Source organism: Sturnira hondurensis, unplaced genomic scaffold (assembly GCF_014824575.4).
Source record: "Sturnira hondurensis isolate 20B ecotype Veracruz unplaced genomic scaffold, ASM1482457v3 Scaffold0005309, whole genome shotgun sequence".
Taxonomy (NCBI): domain Eukaryota; kingdom Metazoa; phylum Chordata; class Mammalia; order Chiroptera; family Phyllostomidae; genus Sturnira; species Sturnira hondurensis.
This window is the reverse complement of record NW_028077940.1, coordinates 873,519-893,209: the sequence shown is the minus strand read 5'-3', so window position 1 is coordinate 893,209 and position 19,691 is coordinate 873,519. Positions and strand designations below refer to the sequence as shown.

Genomic DNA, 19,691 nt, shown 5'->3' with positions numbered 1-19,691 from the left:
AGAAGTCCCTGCAAGAAACAGGTGGGGTTTCCCATTCTAGAGCAGTTTTGGAGAGTGGGATTTGGGCTGTTCTAGTTTCTAGGTATTTTTCCCTGCTCCACTCTCAGTTGGGAAAGGTGTGAACAGTATTAACTCAATTTTCAGTCTCTTAAGCCTTGTTCTGAGTTCTTTCCTTTGTAGGGGTCTGCTGTTTTTTGTCAAGTGGGATCCTTTCCTCTTCCACCTCACATTGATTGCATCCTTTCTCTGGATAGAGAAGGAGGTAAAGGGGGAAGAGTGACTAGCCTTGGTCCCTAAGCCTCCAGGAAGGCTCTCCCCATCTTGACCATTTCTTATCCAAAAAGAAATAGTCTGATATGTGTGTGAAAAGGTATGTCCTGCCACCCAAATGTTGGGAGTCATTCCCTGGAGGAGAGGGGACAGGACACCCTCTGTCTTTTGGCAAAGTCTAATTTCTTTTGCTGTTGCTCCCACACTCCTTGATGTTAGCCTATCCTATACTTTAAATTTTAGCCTTAAACTTGCTTTTTTTCATATTGAAAAAAGGACATTGCTGCCGGAGCCAAAAATAAATGGGAATTGAAAAAAAATTGCAAGACTTGTGCTCATTTAGGTGGCTAGTTCACTTACACATATACTGTATTCTGTATGAATTGATAAGAATATCCTTAGTACTTAATTGATTCTCATGTCTTAATCCCTGGTACCTAACCAGCCCCNCCCACCCCCCCCCCCCCCCCCCCCCCCCCCCACACACACACACACCAGTACCAGTCTTCAAAGAGAGGGGAATGAAGCATGGATTGGTTGCCCTCTATGCGCCCTGACTGGGGACCAAACCCAACCCATAACCTAGACATGTGCCCTGACCAAAGAATTGATCCTAAGACCCTTTAGTTTGCAGGATAATGCCCAACTGAGCCACACTGGCTTGGGCATCATTAGCAGTCTTAACTGAGATACAGAGCTCAGATGCAGCATCTAGGAATTGGGGAAGAATCGTGAATGTGAAATGGTGCATATGTAGTCCTAAACCAGCAGTGCCTTGGAACCTATAGAATTGCAGGTTCTCAGGCCTCATGCAATGTACTGAACTAAAACCAGGTTGGATCCCAGCAGTCTTAGCTGTTCCATGAGGGTTTCTGAGTCAATATAAGGTAAAGGTAATTAGTATGAGATACCACATTATGGTCCCATTCTAAGCACAATATTACACTTAACTCTCATGCTTTCAAATTGCACAAGATGTCTTAAAGCAACCCAGGAAATTTAATCCAGTTTCCCTTGGCCATATTTTCAGTAATTCTGGGGACTAATGGAATTCTCCCACTCCTTTCACATCAGCATACTTTCTGTCCATAAGGACTAAATCAACTTTGGGGGGAGGAATTCAGGTACAGGTAATTGCCATTAAAAGCCGACTGGAAGCAGCAAGCTATATTCTAGCATTCATTTTGAATGAGTTGTTTTTCCTTAATTGTTCAAGTATAAATACTTAACAGCAACTTATCTGACAAGTTGAGAACCTCCAGCTATATCCCTGTCTTGGTCAGAAAATAATTCCAGACAACAGGCTCAGTGTAGTTTAATTAGGAAGTTGGGGTAGGGTGGCGTTATCAGAATGCTGGCATGGAACTAGGTGGGGATGGCAGTCTTGGTGTGGGCCTGGGAAGGGGAGCAACCCTTTTCTTCCAAGGCAAGGCACAGGCTATTTGGCAAGGAGAGATGAAGGCTGGAATCCCTCTGTTAAAGGACATGCTCTGGGAGACCAGTTGAAGTGCATGCAATATGGGGACCATTCAGGCAACTTGAACCATGAAGCTAGGCGTCTGCGAAGGTTGAGGGCTCAGGCTGTTCGTAAAGGCTTGTGGTTTACCTGGCAAAAAAAACCCAACAACAAAAAAAACAACCCCAAACCAGTAGATGACAAGGGAACCAGATGCCATGTTCTCCCAAGCTCCACCTGGACCAAAGGGTTGCAGGGAGGACATGCACAACCAGGAGTCTTCCAGTTCCCCCTTCCCACCAAGTATACTTTACATTTATTATTTGTATTAGTTTCTGGTGCAGAGCACAGGAGGAATCTGCTAATTCTTCTGGCCCAGACCCTCTATAGCTTACAGTCCACTACAGGCCTCAAGGAGGCCCAAGGAACCTAGCCTGAAGGTCAATGAAATGGTCTAATACATATATGTATATATATATATATTTTTTTTAAATTTAACACACTTATGTGGTACACAGTATGTGCCAGGCAGTGTTTTAAATACTGTGCAAATATGACTCATTAGTTGCTATTATTAACCTGTGAGGAGACAGGTATAGAGAAGTTGAGGATTTCTCTGAGGTCACAACATGCACTGGAGTCAGGATTCACACCAAAACAGTCTGGTTTCAGAGCCTGCTGTCTGACCTCTACCACAACTTTCAGGTGAATAAATAGGCACCAGGAAAATCAGTGATATGCCTTGGAATTGTCAACACACTGCTGCTAGTTCCTGGTACTAGACAGTCAGCCTGGGTTTTGGAAGCTGGGCTTCCCTGGCTGTAATGACATGAACTAAGATATTTAATATGTTGGAGTTTGGTTTCTTTACTTTGTACTGCATCACATACCCCAGGAACCCAGCGGTTCTGCTCCACAGCCCCTACTCTGGAGACCCTCACCTGGGAGATGCTGACACCAGTGAGTCTTTCTACACTCTCCGGCAGGTGGCTCAGGATGTCCAGGACTTCCCCGGTCACTTTGGATGCCCCCATGGCCCCACTTCCACTGGACACCAGTGTGATCTTCTTGGCAGAGGTCAAGGGACCACTGATCTCCTCTGCCACCTGGGAAGTGAGACACCCACTTAGCGCCTGAGATCCATCACACCCCTCCTAAAATTGCCTTCCTTACCCTGGGTTTTTAAAGACCTCCATCCTACTGATCATCTTTCCTCACTTTGGTCACTGGTTTATAACTCCCACCCCCAGTTTATGGTTCCCTGCCCTGGTTCTCCTGGCACCCAGCATACAAACCCCAGACCTGGGGCAGCTTCTCTAGCAGCATGTCCAGCTGAGCAGCCTCCTGGTACAGCTGGAATGCTTCTGCCTTCTTGGCCATCTGCTCAGCCTCAGCCCGGGCCCGGGCCTCAATGGCGAAGGCCTCAGCCTCCCCCCGCATCTAAGGAAGATACAGGATACTGTGATACTAATGGCAGCAGTTAAGGGCAAGAAACCCCAGCAGCTCATCAGCAATACCCACTCCCCACAAACCAGAGAGAGCCACCTCTTAACTCACCCTCACAGACTCAGCTTCTGCCTCTGCCTGCATAATCAGCTGGGACCTGGGCAAACAAGGGGAGTGGAGGAAGAAGCTGAGGCCTTTGCTCCTGAGAGAAAGGTTCTGTACAGGTGGCAGAGGCTCCTACCCCTGGAGTTCCACAGGAGGAGTCCAGGTAGTGAAGGCCTCAGCTCTTCATTTGGGGGCACCCAGGTGGTGAAGGATCCCGGAAGAGCCTGGGAGGGGGCATTTACTTCTCTGCCTCTGCTAGGCGTTCCAGCTTGTAGCGCTCAGCTTCTGCAGGCTTCCGCACACGGGCCTCCAGCTCCTTTTCCCTGCGGGCAATCTCCTGCTCCTGTACTGCCACCTGCTGGGACCGTTCCACCACCTGCACTTGCACCCTTTGCTCCTCGATCTGCTGCTTTGTTTTGGCCACCTGCAAAGGAGAGATGCTCAGCATCAGAGCTGAAGGATGGAGAGAAATCAGGGCAGGGCTCCAGGGTGGGATATAAAAATAGAGCGGGCCCCTGGCTGGTGTAGCTCAGTGGATTGAGCGCGGGGTGCGAACCAAAGTGTCACTGGTTTGATTCCCAGTCAGGGCACTGTGCCTGGGTTGCAGGCCAAGTCCCCACTTGGGAGCACACCAGAGGCAACCACACATTGATGTTTCTCTCTTTCTCTTCCTCTCCCTCTAAATATAAATAAAAATAATATCTTTTTTAAAAGGAGTTAAAAAAAATAGAGCAGGTACAGGGAGTGCTCCCCGGTCAGCTCTGCCAGCCCAGTGGGGTCCATTTCTGGTACAGATCCAAGGCAACATCTGATCAGAGCCAGTATCAACCATCAGGAATTACACAGGCAGCCTCAGCGTCTGACATGGATAGGCCTGGGACCACAGTCCCTGTCTCCCTCAGGCCAGACATAGGGTCCCTACATGAGCTCCAATTGTATTTCTCCAGTGTCTTCCTATAGTGTGTGAGCACCTGGAGGGCACTGAGCACAATGCCATCTATTTTCCTCCAGTCTAGTTCAAATCTATCCCCTTCACTCTCCACCTGTGCTGCTATAACCTTAGCGCAAGCTGCCCTTAACTCCAGGCCCAACTACTGCAATAGCCCCCTACTTTCTTTTAGGGGGGCTGGGTGTATGTGTGTATGTCTCTCTTTCATTTTTATTTTTGTACATGGTACAAATTCAAAAGGAGATACACAGTGGGAAGTAGGCCTCCATATTTCCCTTCCCCAGAACAACCACTGTGACTGCTTCTTGTGTACCCTTTCAGGGGCACTCTACAAACTTACAAGAATGTGCATATAGAATGCCTCTTAGGCAGATTTCATTTTCTTATTTACTTATTTTTTAAAGATTTTATTTATTTATTTATCTTTAGAGGGGAAGGAGAGAGGGAGAGAAACATCAATGTATGGTTGCCTTTTGTGCATCCCCTGCTGGTAGTTAGCCTGCAAGGAACTGGCATGCAACCCAGGCATGTGCCCTGACTGGGAATCGAACCGCGACCCTCTGGTTCACAGGCCCGCGCTCAATCCACTGAGCTACGCCAGCCAGGGCATTCATTTTCTTATTATAGAGTACAGGGAGAAGACTCTTGCCAGAATGTTGGTGAGGAGAGGTACAGGGGAGGAGCACACTTCCTTCTCTCAATGCTCCCACTCAGCCATGCACCATCCCTGTGCGTGTCATCAACACGAGGGGATGCCCCTGCCTTCACTGGGCCCGTGTGTTCACTCCAGAGGAAGAGTGCTTCTGGCTATAGCATCCTGTACTGTCTAACCTGGAAACGTCAAGCCTGTTCCAAACTGGATTAGTTGCTTCCCACTGCAGTGTACTGGATCACCTGTCCTATGCTGGAGGACATAGGACAGGTGCCTCCCAACCCTTACGTTACCTTTTGGGTGAAACTTAACCTCCACCAGCTTCCCTGGAGAGTATATGGGTAGTAGGTTTTTTGAGAACTTCTTTCTCTTTTATTCTACCCTTCTAACTGAATTATAGTTATGTTGAGTTCAGGTTACTATGTTGAATTCATTTTATCAGAATTTTGAAGGCATTGCTCTATGGTCTTCTACCTTCTTAAGAAATCTGAAATCATTTTGATGCCTGATGCTTTGAGATGTCTTTCTCTCTGGAAGCTTCTAGATCTTTCCTCAGTGTTCTGAAATTTCAGTGATGTGTTTCAGTGTAGATGTTTCCCATTAATTGTGTTGGGCGCTTGGTAGGTTGTTTCAATCTAGAAAACTAACATCCTTCAGGATAGATAAACATTTTGCAATTTTTCATTTGGTTATTTCCTCCCATTTTCTTTGGTCTGTTGGAGGTATTGGCCTGGCATCTAATATTTTTATCTACAGCTCCACTCCCCCATCTGCTTTGATCTATTTTTCTGGGAGACTTTTTAGAGTTTCTCTTCCAAAGTGATTTTTAAAATTTTTATTTAAAATTTATTTATTTTTAGAGGGGCAGGGAAGAGAGGAACAGAAACATCAGTGTGTGCTTGCCCCTCATATGGCCCCTACTGGGGACCTGGCTGGCAACCCAGGCATGTGCCCTGACTGGGAATTGAACCAGAGAGGCTTTGGTTTGCAGGTTGGCACTCCACTAAGCCACACCAGCCAGAGCCCAAAGTGATTTTTTTTAAATTTCTGGAAAAAAAAAAAAAGGTTCTGCTGCCCTGGCTGGTGTAGCTCAGTGGACTGAGCACGGGCCTGTGAAGCAAAGGGTTGCTGGTTCGATTCCCAGTCAGGGCACATGCCTGGGTTGCAGGCCAGGTCCCCAGTGGGGGACACATGAGAGGCAATCACACATCGATGTTTCTCTACCACTATTTCTCCTTCCCTTCCCCCTGCTCTCAAAATAAACAAACAAACAAATATTTTAAAAATTTTATGCCATCTTCTTAATTTCTAAGAGCTTTTTTTGTTTTCTGTTCTATATTCTGACTTTCTGGATGTGAGTTCTTCTCTTACTGAGCATATTAGTTCTTTAAAAGCTTTCTTCTCCTTGTATGGTCTGTGTCCTTCACATGGCTCTGCTCCATCTCCCATGTTGTGGGGCCCCTTTACAGGTCAGTTAATCCTTGGCTGTCTGCTCATAGTGCACAGGGTCTATAACCCTGAGCGGAAGCTCTGGGTTGTGGGGGAGGCTTGTGGACTTAGAGCTCCTCTCTGGAGTGATCTGGGCAGGCCATCTACTGAGAAACCTCTGATTCTAGATCTTTAAGTCTTTCCTTTTGAATTGGTCATGTTCCCTGAGCAGTTTTCTGATCTATTCTTTGGAAGTTGGAGATTCTGGGAGCCAAGTGAGGTGAGGGGTGAGGGCAGGCTGTCAACATTGAGCTTTCAATAAGCACACAGTCAGTTCATGTCCCCATTGCTGGTGAAGTACCAGGCCCTCAGCTGTGTTGGGCTAGCCCCAGGTCACATCCTCTGGTTTATTCTCAGCAGACAATAAACTTCCAGATGTGTATGGGTGTACTCAAGACTCAGCCTACAGAAATGGGGGAGTAGTTGAGCTGCCTGGCAACCAGAGCGACTCTCACTGGGTTGTGCAAGGGATTCTTGGGGAGAATATTTAAAAAGGAGCACTTGGAAACCAGGCCCCAACTTTTTTGGATCTCCCCTCCTTCCCAGTGGTGGGGGTTGGAGGTCCTGAGCCCTGGACATTAGGGACAGTAAGGAGGGAAGGGAGGAGGCTCAGTCCTATCAGTGGCAGACCCCTGCCCCACACCTCTCCTATGCAGGAACTTGTCCAGCAAGGGCATGCCCACCCCCCCTTCCCCGCGTCAACATCTGTAAGCCTTGACTCTTCCTCTAGGCAGGTATATAAAGGGTCACCAGTGCTGGCAGGTGAGCACCTGTAGGAAGAGCTCAATGCACCTGGAGTAGGAGGCCTAGAGGCAAAGACTCTGAAAGATGCCTGAAGCTAGATGGCGACTGGAGAGCAGCTAAGCCAACTACTTTTACAATACTTCTGGGTGGGAGAAGAGGTTCCTGGCGCAACCTTGAACTGAGCTGGCACAGGGTTACAGGGTGATTTTTCTTTTGATGTCTTAGGCCAAAGTTTATGTGCCTTATTCAGTTATACATCTTTTGTTCTTGCATTATTTTCAGTTCTTAAATCTATGTAGTAGTTATAATGATAAATATTTAAATAGCTTTTTCTGATTGTTAAATAAAAGATTTCTTTCTTTTCCACCGAACTACATCTTTGGAGTTTTGCCTGATAGGCAGTGAGTGGCAGGATGCCCCTGCCAAACACACACACACACTGACTGGGTCTGGTAACACCGGGGCAGAGAAGGGATCCAGGGGCAGGGAGCTAGCAACAGAATCTAACTGAGAAGTCATGCTTCACCTGTTTTTCCTGATTTCAGTGGTTTTCATCACAGCTCCAGGCCCATGTATGTGCCAGCTTCTGAATCTCAGATCATGTCACGGTTTTCTTCCCGGCACCTTTGTTCTCAGCTGTCTCAGACATGCCTAGTCAATTACCATGGCTTTCCAGCTTCCAAAGTGATGCTATGGTTTCTATTCCTTCTGTTCCCATTCTCTCAGTCTCTCTCTTTTAAATCACTCTATGTAGTTTTAATGAGGTTTTAGCTGCATTTATTCAATCCATCATCTTTAAAAAATCTTCCAAGTTGTCTCTCTGCTGCCCTTCTCTGACAATCAATTCTCCACACAGCAGCCAGACTGATCCTTGTAAAAACATAAATGGGACCACAGCACCTCCCTGCTTAAAGTTCTCTAATGGCTTTCCACTGTACTTTGAATTCTCTTCTAAGTCTCTCATGGCTACCAGAATTCTATGTGACCTGGCCTTTCCTGCCTCTCCCTCTTACGGCACACTAACCATATCAGACCAGAAACCTCCTTTCTGTTTCTGGGACACACCAAGCTCTTTCCTACCTCAGGGCATTTGCTTGTGCTGGTCCCTCTGCTAGCCACTAGCCACATATGGATATTTCAATTTTACTTAATGTTAAATAAGATTTAAAATTCAGTTCCTCAATCACAATTTCACAAGCCACATTTCAAATGCTCAACATTAAAGCAAAGTATAGAACATCTCCATCATTAGAAATTCTATTTGAACATTCCTGTTTTAGAATACTCTTACCCCACAACTCTACATTGCTGGGTCTTTCTTAGCTTCAGGTTGTTTCCCATATTTGCTCACAGCAGCTTTCTCTGACCACCTCTGACCTAACCTAGCAGCCCCCACTGCTTTCATGTCCCTATGTATTTCCTATGTAAACCCAGGACTTCCCAGCTTCCACACTTACACGAGGCACTTGTGAAGTTCACTGACTTGATTGTTAGCTGTGTTCTGTGTTATATTGTAAACTCAACGAGAGCAGGATTCTTTTCTGTCCCTCTCATACTTACACCCTCACCTCCCAAACAGTGTCTAGCACATACTAGGCGCTTCACAGATATTTCTTGACTGAGTCATCATTTTCTGATTACCTAGCACAAAGCCCGGCACAAAATTAGGAACTGAGAGAAGTTCAACAGAGCCTAAACCAGCCCAATCTGTTAACTTGCAGACAAAGAAAGCCAAGTTTAGAGAGTCAAGGACCTTATCTATAGTCCCACTCATGCTAGTGGTTTCACCATGTTACTGCTTCTCAGACTGCAGTGTGCACATGAATCAGCTATGGAGCTTGTTCAAGTCCAGATTCTGGTTCAGTCTGGCCTGCGGCCTGAGACTTTTTATTTTTAAGAAATAATCCAGTGCTGCTGCTGCTGGTAGGCAGAGCATATTTCAGGTAGCGAAGCACAAGCCAAGAATTTATCCCCATAACTAAAGATGTTATGCACCTCAATAGGCTCTTAGTCTGTACCAAATCTTGGCAAAAATAAAATTTGTAATATTGCTATTCTTTGGGTAAAGGTTTCAAAGTACAGTTGAATAATGTTATGTACGGTAGTTCTGTTCTATAAAGTAGCCATAAACACTGAATTAGCAAATACTTATTTTGTTCCTATGGGAAGTACGGGGTTATGTACCTATGAACCTCTGGTCATAACATTTTATCAGCAGATCAAATATTAATCTTGTTTTATGTGTTTCTGTTTAAAGTCACCTTATATGTAATGAATATTGTTGGTTCATTATCGATAAACATATGCCAACAGCACTATGACTCCTGCCTCAATGAAGCTCATCTAACAAACGTGTTTCCTCCATACAGCATGTCACAGCCTCCTCGCACATAGGAAAACTAGACAGCACTTCAGCACTATGCTTAGGGGCTATTTCATACAGAGAAATCACCGACAAAGAACACAAAAATGTGAAAAATGTGGCAGGAATGTACTATGAAGACAACACTGTCTACAGTATAACAGTTGAAAGAAAGCAGAACATCTTGTTCAACATCAAGTGGGAACTGGGCAACAGGCAACTCAGATTTTCACTTCTCTGTGCATGTCTGTAAATGACCACAAAAGTGCTACAAGTACTGACTTTGGAGTTACCAATAAATTTTAGTGATTAGGTGCATTTTCAGTATGGAATCTGCAAGTAATGACAATTGACAGTATCTACTTGCAATATGCAGGGCTGCCTTTAGCTTTACTTTTCAGGATTCAAAGCCCAACTCCATGTTTTCTTCCTCACACCCTTCTTCGATTACCAGCGCTGCCTTGCACAAACGAGTAAAAGGCACCCCTTCCTCTGGGTGGATGCAGAATCACTGGCTCATGTCAGAATGCACAGTTTGGCAAGTGGGACATGGGCTGGACCTCAGCTCTGGTTCACCTGCCCATCCAGGTGTCACTGCACAGGGCACAACCTGCTCCAAACACATGACCAGCCCTCCTGATCATATACCTTCTTGACTTTTTGTTTGCTTTTTAGCTGAAATGTTTGTCTTTTAAATTTTCCCCATATGGAGGAGTTCAGTTAGAAATGGAGAGTAAAATATGGGGATCAGAGTTAGAACATAAGAGAGTGGTAGCCTGAGAGAAATGGTGCAGGGGCAAGGTCCCGCCTAGCCACCTGCCCAGTGCGGTGGCTCTGACCTGAAGCTGATAGGCCAGGTCTGCCTGTGCCCGGCGGGTGTTGACCTCAATGTCGTATGCGGCCTTCTTCAGCTCATAGTCCCTCTGTGCTTTGGCCATCTCAATCTCACTCAGGTATTGAGCAGACACCTTCTCCTGCTTGGCTTTGGCCTCCTGTCCATACAGAGATCAGGCAGGGAGTCAGAACCGGGAGGTAAAGGTGCCAGGGGTCAGCCTGTTCTACACCAGGCTTCCCTGCCTTTGCCCCAGCCCTGGCCTCATCTGTTCTTCTCCCAACCCATTTCCACCAGCCCAAGTCAGTTGTGCCTCTCCCACCAAGTGCCCAATAAGCCCACAGTGTCTAAGTGACCCCCTATCTCTCTCACTCGAATCCCAGCATCTCTCTTGGCCTCCGCTTCTCCAATCCGAGCATCTTTTTGGACTTGAGCAGTTCGAGCCTTTCCCAACGAGTGCAAATAGTCCTATGGGAGGGATGTAGAAATCGGAGTCCTTGGGAGGTTTAAGAGAAGAGAGCAGGTAAACAGAGGGGATCAACTGACTAGGTTTACCTGATCATCGTGAATGTCTTTCAGGGTGTAGCTGACCACGCTGATGCCCATGTTCACGAGGTCTGAGGAGGCCACTTTGAAGACCTGCTCTGAAAATTTCTGCCTGTCCTTATAGATTTCCTAGGACCATGGGATAGTGGGAAGAAGGAACGTAAGCTCTCCAATCTTCTGGCCCCTGTCTCCCACAGACTAGTTCAGTCCTTAGGCCCCCACTGTGGAATCCCTTCAAGATGTTTCCCTGCCATCAGGCCTACCTCCACAGTCATGTGGGCCATGATAGCCCTCTGGTGGCCCTCCAGTGTTTCCAGGGCAATTTGGGCAATCTCAGCCTCAGTCTTCCCCAGGAACATCTGGCAGGCAGCCGCCAACATTTCTTTGTTCTGCCCCTGGATTTTCACCTGCAGCCAGAGGAAGGGTGGGGAAGAGTTAGGTGGAGGTCTCAGGAAGCCAGGGAGGAAGCAGGGAGACCAGAGAGGAGTCAGGTGCCCTGGAGGTGAGACTGGGAAGGGCAGGGTCACAAGATCCCTAAAGTCTGGGGACAGAGAAGGTCATAGGGGAGTGGATTTTGGGGAAAAGGCTCTAAAAGCCTCACCTGGGCAATGCCAGTGACTGAGATGGGGACCCCATGGCGAGTGTAAACCTTTTCACTCTTGACATTGAGGGTCAATGTGTTGAGAGAGATCCTACAGGGCAAAAGAAGGGTTGACAGTGAGAAAAGGAGATGAGAGAAAATTAGGGTCCCCTTCCCTGGCTCTCTTCTTGCCCACCTCTGAATCTGCTGGATGCAAGGCAGGACAAACACTCGACCCCCAGCCACCATGACAGGGGGGCTCCGGCAGAAACCTGAAAGACGAAGGTGAGCTGTGATGGCGGGGGTAGAGCTTTGGCATATGGAAGACTATAGAACTGGAAGAAGAATGGGGGACAATCCCCACGAGAAAATCTGGGATCTGGAGAGGAGGCAGCCTGGGTCTGTCAAGGGTAGCCTCTGGAAATCACAAGCTTGCAGCCCGGGGTGGGTGGAGGCGGGTAAGGGCAGAGGCCAGGCTTGCAGGGGTTTGAGGGTCTAAGAACATAAGTATACTTACCGGAGACCACCATGGCCTCATTTGGGCCACAGGTGAAAAACATGGTTCAAGCAGGAGCTGGGGGAGAGGAAAGAAAGCCTTTGCGGAGGGGGCTGGGGCGCTGTGGAGTCCACAGAAATGACTGTTTCCCTTTCCCATTGGTCCCGCCCATCCTGCAGCACCACGACCCAGTCCCTCTGCACTCCGGATTTTGCTAAGCCTTTCCCCTGTGAAATCCTGCAGACCCCCAGCGACTCCCTCNGCCACAGGTGAAAAACATGGTTCAAGCAGGAGCTGGGGGAGAGGAAAGAAAGCCTTTGCGGAGGGGGCTGGGGCGCTGTGGAGTCCACAGAAATGACTGTTTCCCTTTCCCGTTGGTCCCGCCCATCCTGCAGCACCACGACCCAGTCCCTCTGCACTCCGGATTTTGCTAAGCCTTTCCCCTGTGAAATCCTGCAGACCCCCAGCGACTCCCTCTGGTCTGCTTGCGGCTACTGCCTGCGTTCCCGCCTGCAGCTCGGTTTCTCCCTGATATGATAAACCTCTCCGGCGCCTAAAGGCCACCAGGGCTCCCACCACCCTTCTCCTCCTCCGCAACCCGACTCCATCTTCTATCCCCTCCTACCTTCTCAGATAAGGGCGGTGGTGGGGGAACCTGGAAACGAACCCGCAGCCACTCGCGTACGACCTTGCACAAGCCCAACTCACCGCACCTCCATCCCCGCGCCCTCCCCCACCCAGCTGCACCCTAGGGCGTTGGCAACCCGCCCCCGCCCCCAGCGGTGACCTAACTCGCGCCTCGCGCTGGGCCCGCCCCTCACTCCCGGCAGGCCCTTCTCCAGGGCCCGCCTGCCCACGCGCCCGGCTTCCTCGCCCGCGCTGGGCCAGCTTCCCCCCACTACCCACGCCCGGAAGCTTCCTGCTTCTCCCCGGGCGCGTGACGTGACCTCCGTGGGCCCGAAGCCCCGGGCAGGGGACGTTGCCTCATTTCGGCTTTGCCCCGCGGGCACTCCCGGAAAAAAGAAAGACTGGGCCACGAAAGTGTGCGCCGGTTCACCGGATGCTGGGTGCGGAGGCCGGGGAGGAGGGGCCGTGGCCGCGGGGAGAGGGGAATCGCCGCCAGCCAAGATACTCTCAAATGACGGCCGACAGTAAATCGAGTTTATTTGTGTTCACAGAACATACTGGCGACCCCACAGCCGCCCCCTTACAGCCCCGACCCTTCACCATGTAGCCACCTCTTGGAGGCAACTTCGAGGAGACCGAAAGCCAAGGACCTGATAACCAGCGGTCCGCCTAAGCCTCACAGAGGAGACCCAGGGGGTTCAGAGGCTGGAGGACGGAGAGCTGACCCCCGAGCCGGGCGCCGTCCGTGAATCTCACCAAGCTCAATATAGAGACCTGCATGTGCAGCAACGGGCACGTCTTACACCCTCGTATAAATTAAATAAATATCAATCCATTCCCCTATCACTTAGGGGGCAGACATAAATACACATAAATATTAATTAGGAGCAATGAGACTTAACGCCGCCCTTCTCCCCTGCCGGACCTTGCCCGGCGTATCCGTGGCGGCTCCCCTGCAACACTGAGTGCGAGTTGCCTCGTTGAGTCCCAGTTTGGGCTACTCTCTCGAACACCAGATACGCCTGGTGTTTCTTTGCTTTTTCAAGATTCTTGTTGGGGAGTGTGGAGAGTCAACGGTTAGAAGGCGGCTGGTTGTTGCTGGAGAAACGTGTTGAGGTCCAAAGTGTAGTCCGAGGGCTCTGTAGTCAGATTAAATGGCTCGAGGACTGGGGGCGCAGGGGTGGGCGCGGGGGACGCAGGGCTGGCGGCATCCTCCGGGGCCAAGGGCGCTGGCACACCTTCTTCAGCCATCAGGATCTGGCAGAAGACGATGGTGAGCAGGAGAAAAAGGAGCTTTTTGGCAGGGTTCGGGTCCTCGGCAGGCAGCTGGCGCCGGACCTGAGAGGAGAGAACAAAGGAACAGGTTGCTCGGGACCCCGACGCCCGGCCACCCCCGTCACTCCCCCCCAGCCACCCACTTCGGCGACACTCACCAGTCGTGGGTAGAGGACCCTACGGCTCCGCTTTCGGTGTCCGCGGGAGGTGCTGGTGCGCGAGGCAGGGGCCACCGCCGGCTCCGGGAGAGGGTCAAACGTGAAGATCTCAGGACCCGAGCCCCGCCGGGCTCCCGGGCTCGTGGAGGGTACTGGGGTCGGGGCCCGCAAGACGGTCATGGTGGGGAGGGAACTGCGAGAGTGACACATAGCAGCTGAATGAGAGCAATGACGAATGTGGCCCCACAGCCTCCCAGAACTATTTTAAGTGCGGCCCAGGACTGGGCGTGCCCGTCTCAACTCCACCCCGCTGGGAGCGCCGGGCTGTGGCTCTCTGGAAATTCCGACGATTAAGCAAAGGAACGAGGGTGGAGACTTCTAAGGCCTGTGCAGCTGTAGTTGCCCAAGTTTGTGTTGTGGGTGAGTTGTTGGCGGAGTTGGGCGAGATCCCGAGCTGTGGGCACGTGTCAGGACATGTGGCAGCTGGAAAAGGGCCCACAGACAGCTTTAGGAGATGGTTCAGCTACAGCCTCCTCATCTCTGGGGAGGCAGCAGGATATACTTAAGGAAGTCTGGCCACCCTGCTAGAAAAACTGACCCAGCAAAGCCAAGGAGCCACAGTTACACAGGTATCTTCACATACTTGTGGATACACATAGAAAACACACACCCCAAGGGGGAAATCGTTGTGGAAATAGCCGAGTACGGGAAGAAAAATGAACTCAGCTCACATAGACCCAACCCTGTGGGTGTGAGCATACAGGAAACACACATACAAACATTCACACACACACACACACACACACACACGATGCTGGATGGGTGGAAAATTTTTCCTTTCTTCTTTCTAGGTCCTTTGGTTGGTCTAATCATTAAATTGACATAAGACATTAACAGGAAAAAAGACAAATTTAATTACATACTTAACCGGAGCCCACGAAGACCTAAAACTCAAAGATGCTCAAGTCACTGAGGCTTCTGTGCCGTCCTAAGGAGTGGGAGCTGCGGGTTCACTGGGGAGCAGGGCAATGCACAGGAGATGAGAAGAGCCCTGAGGAGCAGGCAAGTCTTTCAGATAAAAAGGTCCTCTTTGGTAATAGCTCTCTTCCTGGTACAGGCCCCTAATAAATTCATTTAGAGAGTTTTGGGAGAAGTCAAAAACTTTTCTTGTGTCTGCTGGGTCTTGATGGCCTTCAATTCAAAGCAAATCACATGCAAAGTGGCACATTTTGAGGTGGCATATTCTGCCCCCTTCAACATGTACACCACACACACATGCCACTCAGAGCAAAGGTGAAGACTACACAGGGACAACAACCCAGCACTTACCTACTTGGATGTTCATACAAAGTTAGGACAGAAGATACAAAGGTAGGCAGTTAGCAGTCTCCCAGATTTGCCCCTTGATCGGTGGATCAAATAAAATTCATGTGAAGAACATTTTAAAGTATGAGGCATTATGCAAATGTTGTGTGGTAATGGTAATTCTCAAGAAAGAATTGACACATTTTCCTAAGTGCCTTAGAGACAGCTGCTCATGGACATACTCATTGGGTATTCACTGGCACCAGGCACACTGTTAAAGGCACTGTGGAGAGCACTGAGGCTGGTTTCAGTGTGTGTACTGCTGAGTGAGGCAAGCCAGATACAGTGGATACCTCAGGTTGGGCCTGCCCAGAAGAACTCCTCGAGGGTCCTAAGAAAATGGAAGCAGATATAAGGAGACGCCCAAAAGCCAGTGTTCAGTCCTGACCAGTGGGGCTCAGTTGGTTGGGTGCTGTTCCACAAAGTGAAAGGTTGCCAGTTCAATTCCTGGTCAGGGCACATGACTGGATTGTGTGTTCTATTGGGATACTTATGAGAGATAGCCGATTGGTGTTTGTCTTTTACATGGATGTTTCTCTTCCTCTCTTTCTTCATCCCTTTTCCATAAATAAATAAATAAAATCTTTTTTTTTAAAGCTAATGTTTGCTGGTGTTCACAATCAGGCCGGGCTTCCTGGAAGTGTGGCATATGAGATGACCTTGAATAGTGGGTGGGCTACCACAAAGTCAGATGTGGAAGATGACTATGAGAAAGAGAACGGAGTCAGCCTTGAGCTGGAAAAGTACAGCATGTGTCTGGGGAACCACAAAGAAAACAGTCCTGGAGTGAGTTCCTATAAGGGAGTAATGGGAAGTCACAAGGGCTGGGAAGCAGTTGGGCAGAGTGGGGACAGCTTAGCTGCCAGGTCAGGAATCTGAGTGTGACCAGACTAGGGAGCCTATGGAGCACAGGGTGACATAACAAGAAGACAATTAAAGCTGGGAACTGAGCAAGGTGAGGAGCATGTCCTGGGTGCTGAGACGGGGAAGGAGGCTGTTGAAGAAGTGCAAGTAGAAGGTAGTTAGGGCTTGAAACGGGCCATGGCAGAGGGACCAAGAGGAGAGGTGGCTCTACGAGATGTTCTTAGCGTGAAATCACAAGAATGTGACAGTTAAGATGGGTCTCATTCGTGTCAGGGAGCATGAAGAGTGGGTGCTGATGGCAGAGAGTAACAGGGGCAAAGGTGACTCCAGAGATTTGAAATGTCAGGCTTAGATCTTTATAGTAGATCCCATGGTACCTTGGGACATGGTGAGTATATGTCAGACCTCTCCCATTAGAGACTGTGTCACATGTCTTTGTGTCTGTCATGGAATGCAGCACAGTGCCTTGCATGTAGTAGTTGCTCAAGAACCTTTTTAAAAAAGATTTTATTTATTTATTTATAGAGAGAGGGGAAGGGAGGGAGAAAGAGGGAGAGAAACATCAGTGTGTGGTTGCCTCTTGCACGCCCCCTCCTGGGGATGTGGCCTGTAACCCAGGCATGTGCCCTGACTGGGAATCCAACTGGCAACCCTTTGGTTCACAGGCTAGCACTCAGTCCACTGAGCTACACAAGCCAGGGCTCAATAATCTTGATAAATGAAAGATGAAAATTTAGAACTGAAAACACATGCACTTGTTGGGTTGCTCCAAGTTTTTGAGAAATAGATACATTCCTTCAAACTCTCCACATTGACCCTCCCTCAGCTGCTGCTAAGGTGCTCAGTCCTTCTGAGGACACTAAGGCTGTGTTTGGGTGAGGCCCTCACTTCATCCGGCAACTAGCCCTGTAACAGGTTGCAGCCAAGAGGGGGGGCCCAAACAGGGATTTGGGATGGGGTCCAGAACTCAAGGTGTCCAGGAAAATATTAGAAAGATATATAGGATGTCCCTCCCCCTCCCCCCACAGGTGTGAGTTGGGGGAAGGGACACATGAAGGAGGAACATGCAGAGCTGTTTTGTACAGCTAACCTCTGGCATGGTCATTTAACATATCTACAACCTTTAACTGGTTGCATAGATATGTTAAATAGCTGTGGCCATACTTTGAGCCAGGGGGATGTAAGTGACTTCCACCCAAGATGTAACTGGAGGACAGCTCCCCCTGGTTACAGCACCTGCGTGAGAGCTTGGAGAAGACTGGCTCCACGCCATGGGGCCACACCTGCCCAGACTCACTATGGCAGCCCAGTAAAGCTGGAATAATACGGGAATGCTGGCAGGAGTAACTGGTTGTAGGAGGAGTCAGAAATGGGGCTGCAGAGGAAGAAGGTTGGTGCGGGGATTTAAATCCAGACTCAGCAGCCATGCAGGGGAGAACCACGAGGCTTTGGCAGAGTGGGGACCCCCTGCAGCTTTGATGAAAGTGAGGAACACGTGGCTTTGGGGTGCTCCCTTTTGCCACGTGGCTTAGGAAGCAGGAGAGACTGCCTGGAAGAAAAGGGGTGAAAGGACTCTTGCTGGTGGACCATGAGAAGATGCCACATGGCTTTGGATTAACTGAAGATCCTGGTAGTGACACAACTGATGGTGCTGGGAGCCTGAATCATGGACTTCTACTTCTTTTCCTGAGATACGGTACCCCAGATTAGGGCAGAGGGAGAAGGAAGGACTGTGTGCGTCTGTGAGTATCCTAAAGGACTTTAATATTTTAATGAAGACTTTAAGTCACTACTCTAAGTTTGTATAGCTTTAAATACATATTTCCTTTCCTTTTCACAAATCTCTAACATTGAGCCGTCTTTCCTCTGGCAGCAAGCATAGCAAACCTAGTGGGGGGTCCTTTCGGTAATAGTGTATAGTACTGCCTTGGCCCTGTTCTGTAACAGCCCCACTCCTGGCAGCACTCATCCAGCATTTGCCCACACCATGGCCTCTGTCTTGGAGCTCACCTGCATCTACTCAGCCCTATCCTGCAGGAGGCTGAGGTGACGGTGATGGAGGGTAAGATCCAAGCCCTCATCAAAGCAGCTGGTGTAAATGTTGAACCTTTCTGGCAGGCTTGTTTGCAAAGGCTCTGGCCAATGTCAACATTGGGAGCCTAATCTGCAATGTAGGGGCTGGTGGACCAGCCCCAGCACCAGTGCTGCACCAGCAGGAGGCCATGCCCCCTCAACTGATGTGGCCCCAGCTGAGGAAAAGAAAGTGGAAGTAAAGAAAGAAGAATCTGAGGAGTCTGATGATGACATGGGCTTTGATCTTTTTGACTAAACTTCTTTTGTAACAGGTTCAATAAAAAGCTGACTCTAAAAAAACCAAACCAAACAAAACAAATCTGCCCCTCCACCTCATACATGGATAGCATCTTAAGAAAAGCTGGGACAATTCTTACACAGACTCCAAACAAGAAACACCTAAGGGCATTTCTCAGCCAAGACTGTGTGGGGATGCAAATAAGCAGACAGCCTCACAATTGGACTAGAAATTAGTACTTTACTGCTGTGAATATAATTGCTTCCTGGGGCTATAGGTGACATTACTTTATACCCACTATTCCTGTCTAAACACATGGAACTTAGCATTACACACTTCTTCCTGACAGGCATAAAACACACCTCCTTAACAAAGACCCATACTTTTCCCACACCTACCTTTCACATTTGCTGTCATCCTTACATCTATACCCAAGCACAGCGAGCCTACACACCTTCCTAATGTTTATTCCAAGGCAACTTGCCCACTACACAACTCCCAACATAAATGCATGACTAATGGCATGTGTGAACCAGCCCACATGCTCACAGATGTAAATTGGGGGTGGCAGAGAGTGGGGTGGTTCCCCAGATCGGGAGTTCATTCTAGGCAGGTGAGGAGAATTAAGGGAGGATGTCAGGTTTTTGACTGGCCATTACCTTCCACCTCTGGAATCAGGATCTCCAGCTGGGCCTAGTTATTTTCACTGTCCTTTTGGCACACACAGACCTTAATTTGTGGTGAGACCAGAATGGGACAAAGAAAAGAAGCAGAGAATCTGAGAGTTTGCCATTGCCTCTTTTTTTTTTTAAAGGTTTTATTTATTTATCTTTAGAGGGGAAGGGAAGAAGAGAGGGAGAGAAACATCAATGTATGGATGCCTTTCATGTGTCCCCCACCAGGAACTGGCCCGAAACCCAGGTATGTGCTCTGCTGGGAATCAAACCGCAGTTGTTTGGTTTGCAGGCCCGCGCTCAATCCACTAAGCTATACCAGCCAGGGCTGCCATTGCCTCTTAACCAATGTGATCCCCATTCCTGCTACCCTCAGAGACCCAGGGCTCTGCCCCATCCACCCCACCCCTCCACACAGGAAGCTAGGGAGAGGTGGAGAGTGAATCATTAATCCAATAAGAGGGTTCAGAAGTGAGGGCTGAGTTAAGGCC

General features: G+C 49.0%; 2 protein-coding genes, 1 long non-coding RNA gene and 1 pseudogene across 4 annotated transcripts; 2 read left to right on the top strand and 2 right to left on the bottom strand.

Moving 5' to 3' along the window:
* Positions 1-1,568: 1,568 nt before the first annotated feature.
* FLOT1 (flotillin 1) lies at positions 1,569-12,639 on the bottom strand. Of its 2 annotated transcripts, XM_037046837.1 has the most exons (13): positions 12,552-12,639; positions 11,948-12,004; positions 11,627-11,702; positions 11,452-11,542; positions 11,114-11,257; positions 10,860-10,979; positions 10,677-10,772; positions 10,312-10,464; positions 3,520-3,701; positions 3,284-3,329; positions 3,029-3,166; positions 2,668-2,832; positions 1,569-1,876 (listed from the first exon to the last, which is right to left on the bottom strand). In XM_037046837.1, the coding sequence occupies exons 2-13, from the start codon at positions 11,988-11,990 to the stop codon at positions 1,847-1,849; spliced, it is 1,284 nt and encodes a 427-aa protein (XP_036902732.1). In that variant the 5' UTR covers positions 11,991-12,004; positions 12,552-12,639; the 3' UTR covers positions 1,569-1,846. The 2 variants fall into 2 exon arrangements, with proteins under 2 accessions (XP_036902732.1, XP_036902733.1); XM_037046838.1 differs by lacking the exons at positions 11,627-11,702; positions 12,552-12,639.
* Positions 12,640-12,874: 235 nt separating this feature from the next.
* LOC118987609 (uncharacterized) lies at positions 12,875-13,516 on the top strand. The gene is made up of 2 exons (XR_005066612.1): positions 12,875-12,993; positions 13,105-13,516. It is a non-coding gene; the product is annotated as an uncharacterized LOC118987609 (long non-coding RNA).
* Positions 13,066-14,276, bottom strand: IER3 (immediate early response 3). Its single transcript, XM_037046839.1, has 2 exons — positions 13,987-14,276; positions 13,066-13,891 (listed from the first exon to the last, which is right to left on the bottom strand). Exons 1-2 carry the CDS (start codon positions 14,194-14,196, stop codon positions 13,631-13,633), a joined length of 471 nt encoding a protein of 156 aa, XP_036902734.1. The 5' UTR covers positions 14,197-14,276; the 3' UTR covers positions 13,066-13,630.
* Positions 14,277-18,166: 3,890 nt separating this feature from the next.
* Positions 18,167-18,544, top strand: LOC118987645 (60S acidic ribosomal protein P1-like; annotated as a pseudogene).
* The last annotated feature ends 1,147 nt before the right edge of the window (positions 18,545-19,691 follow it).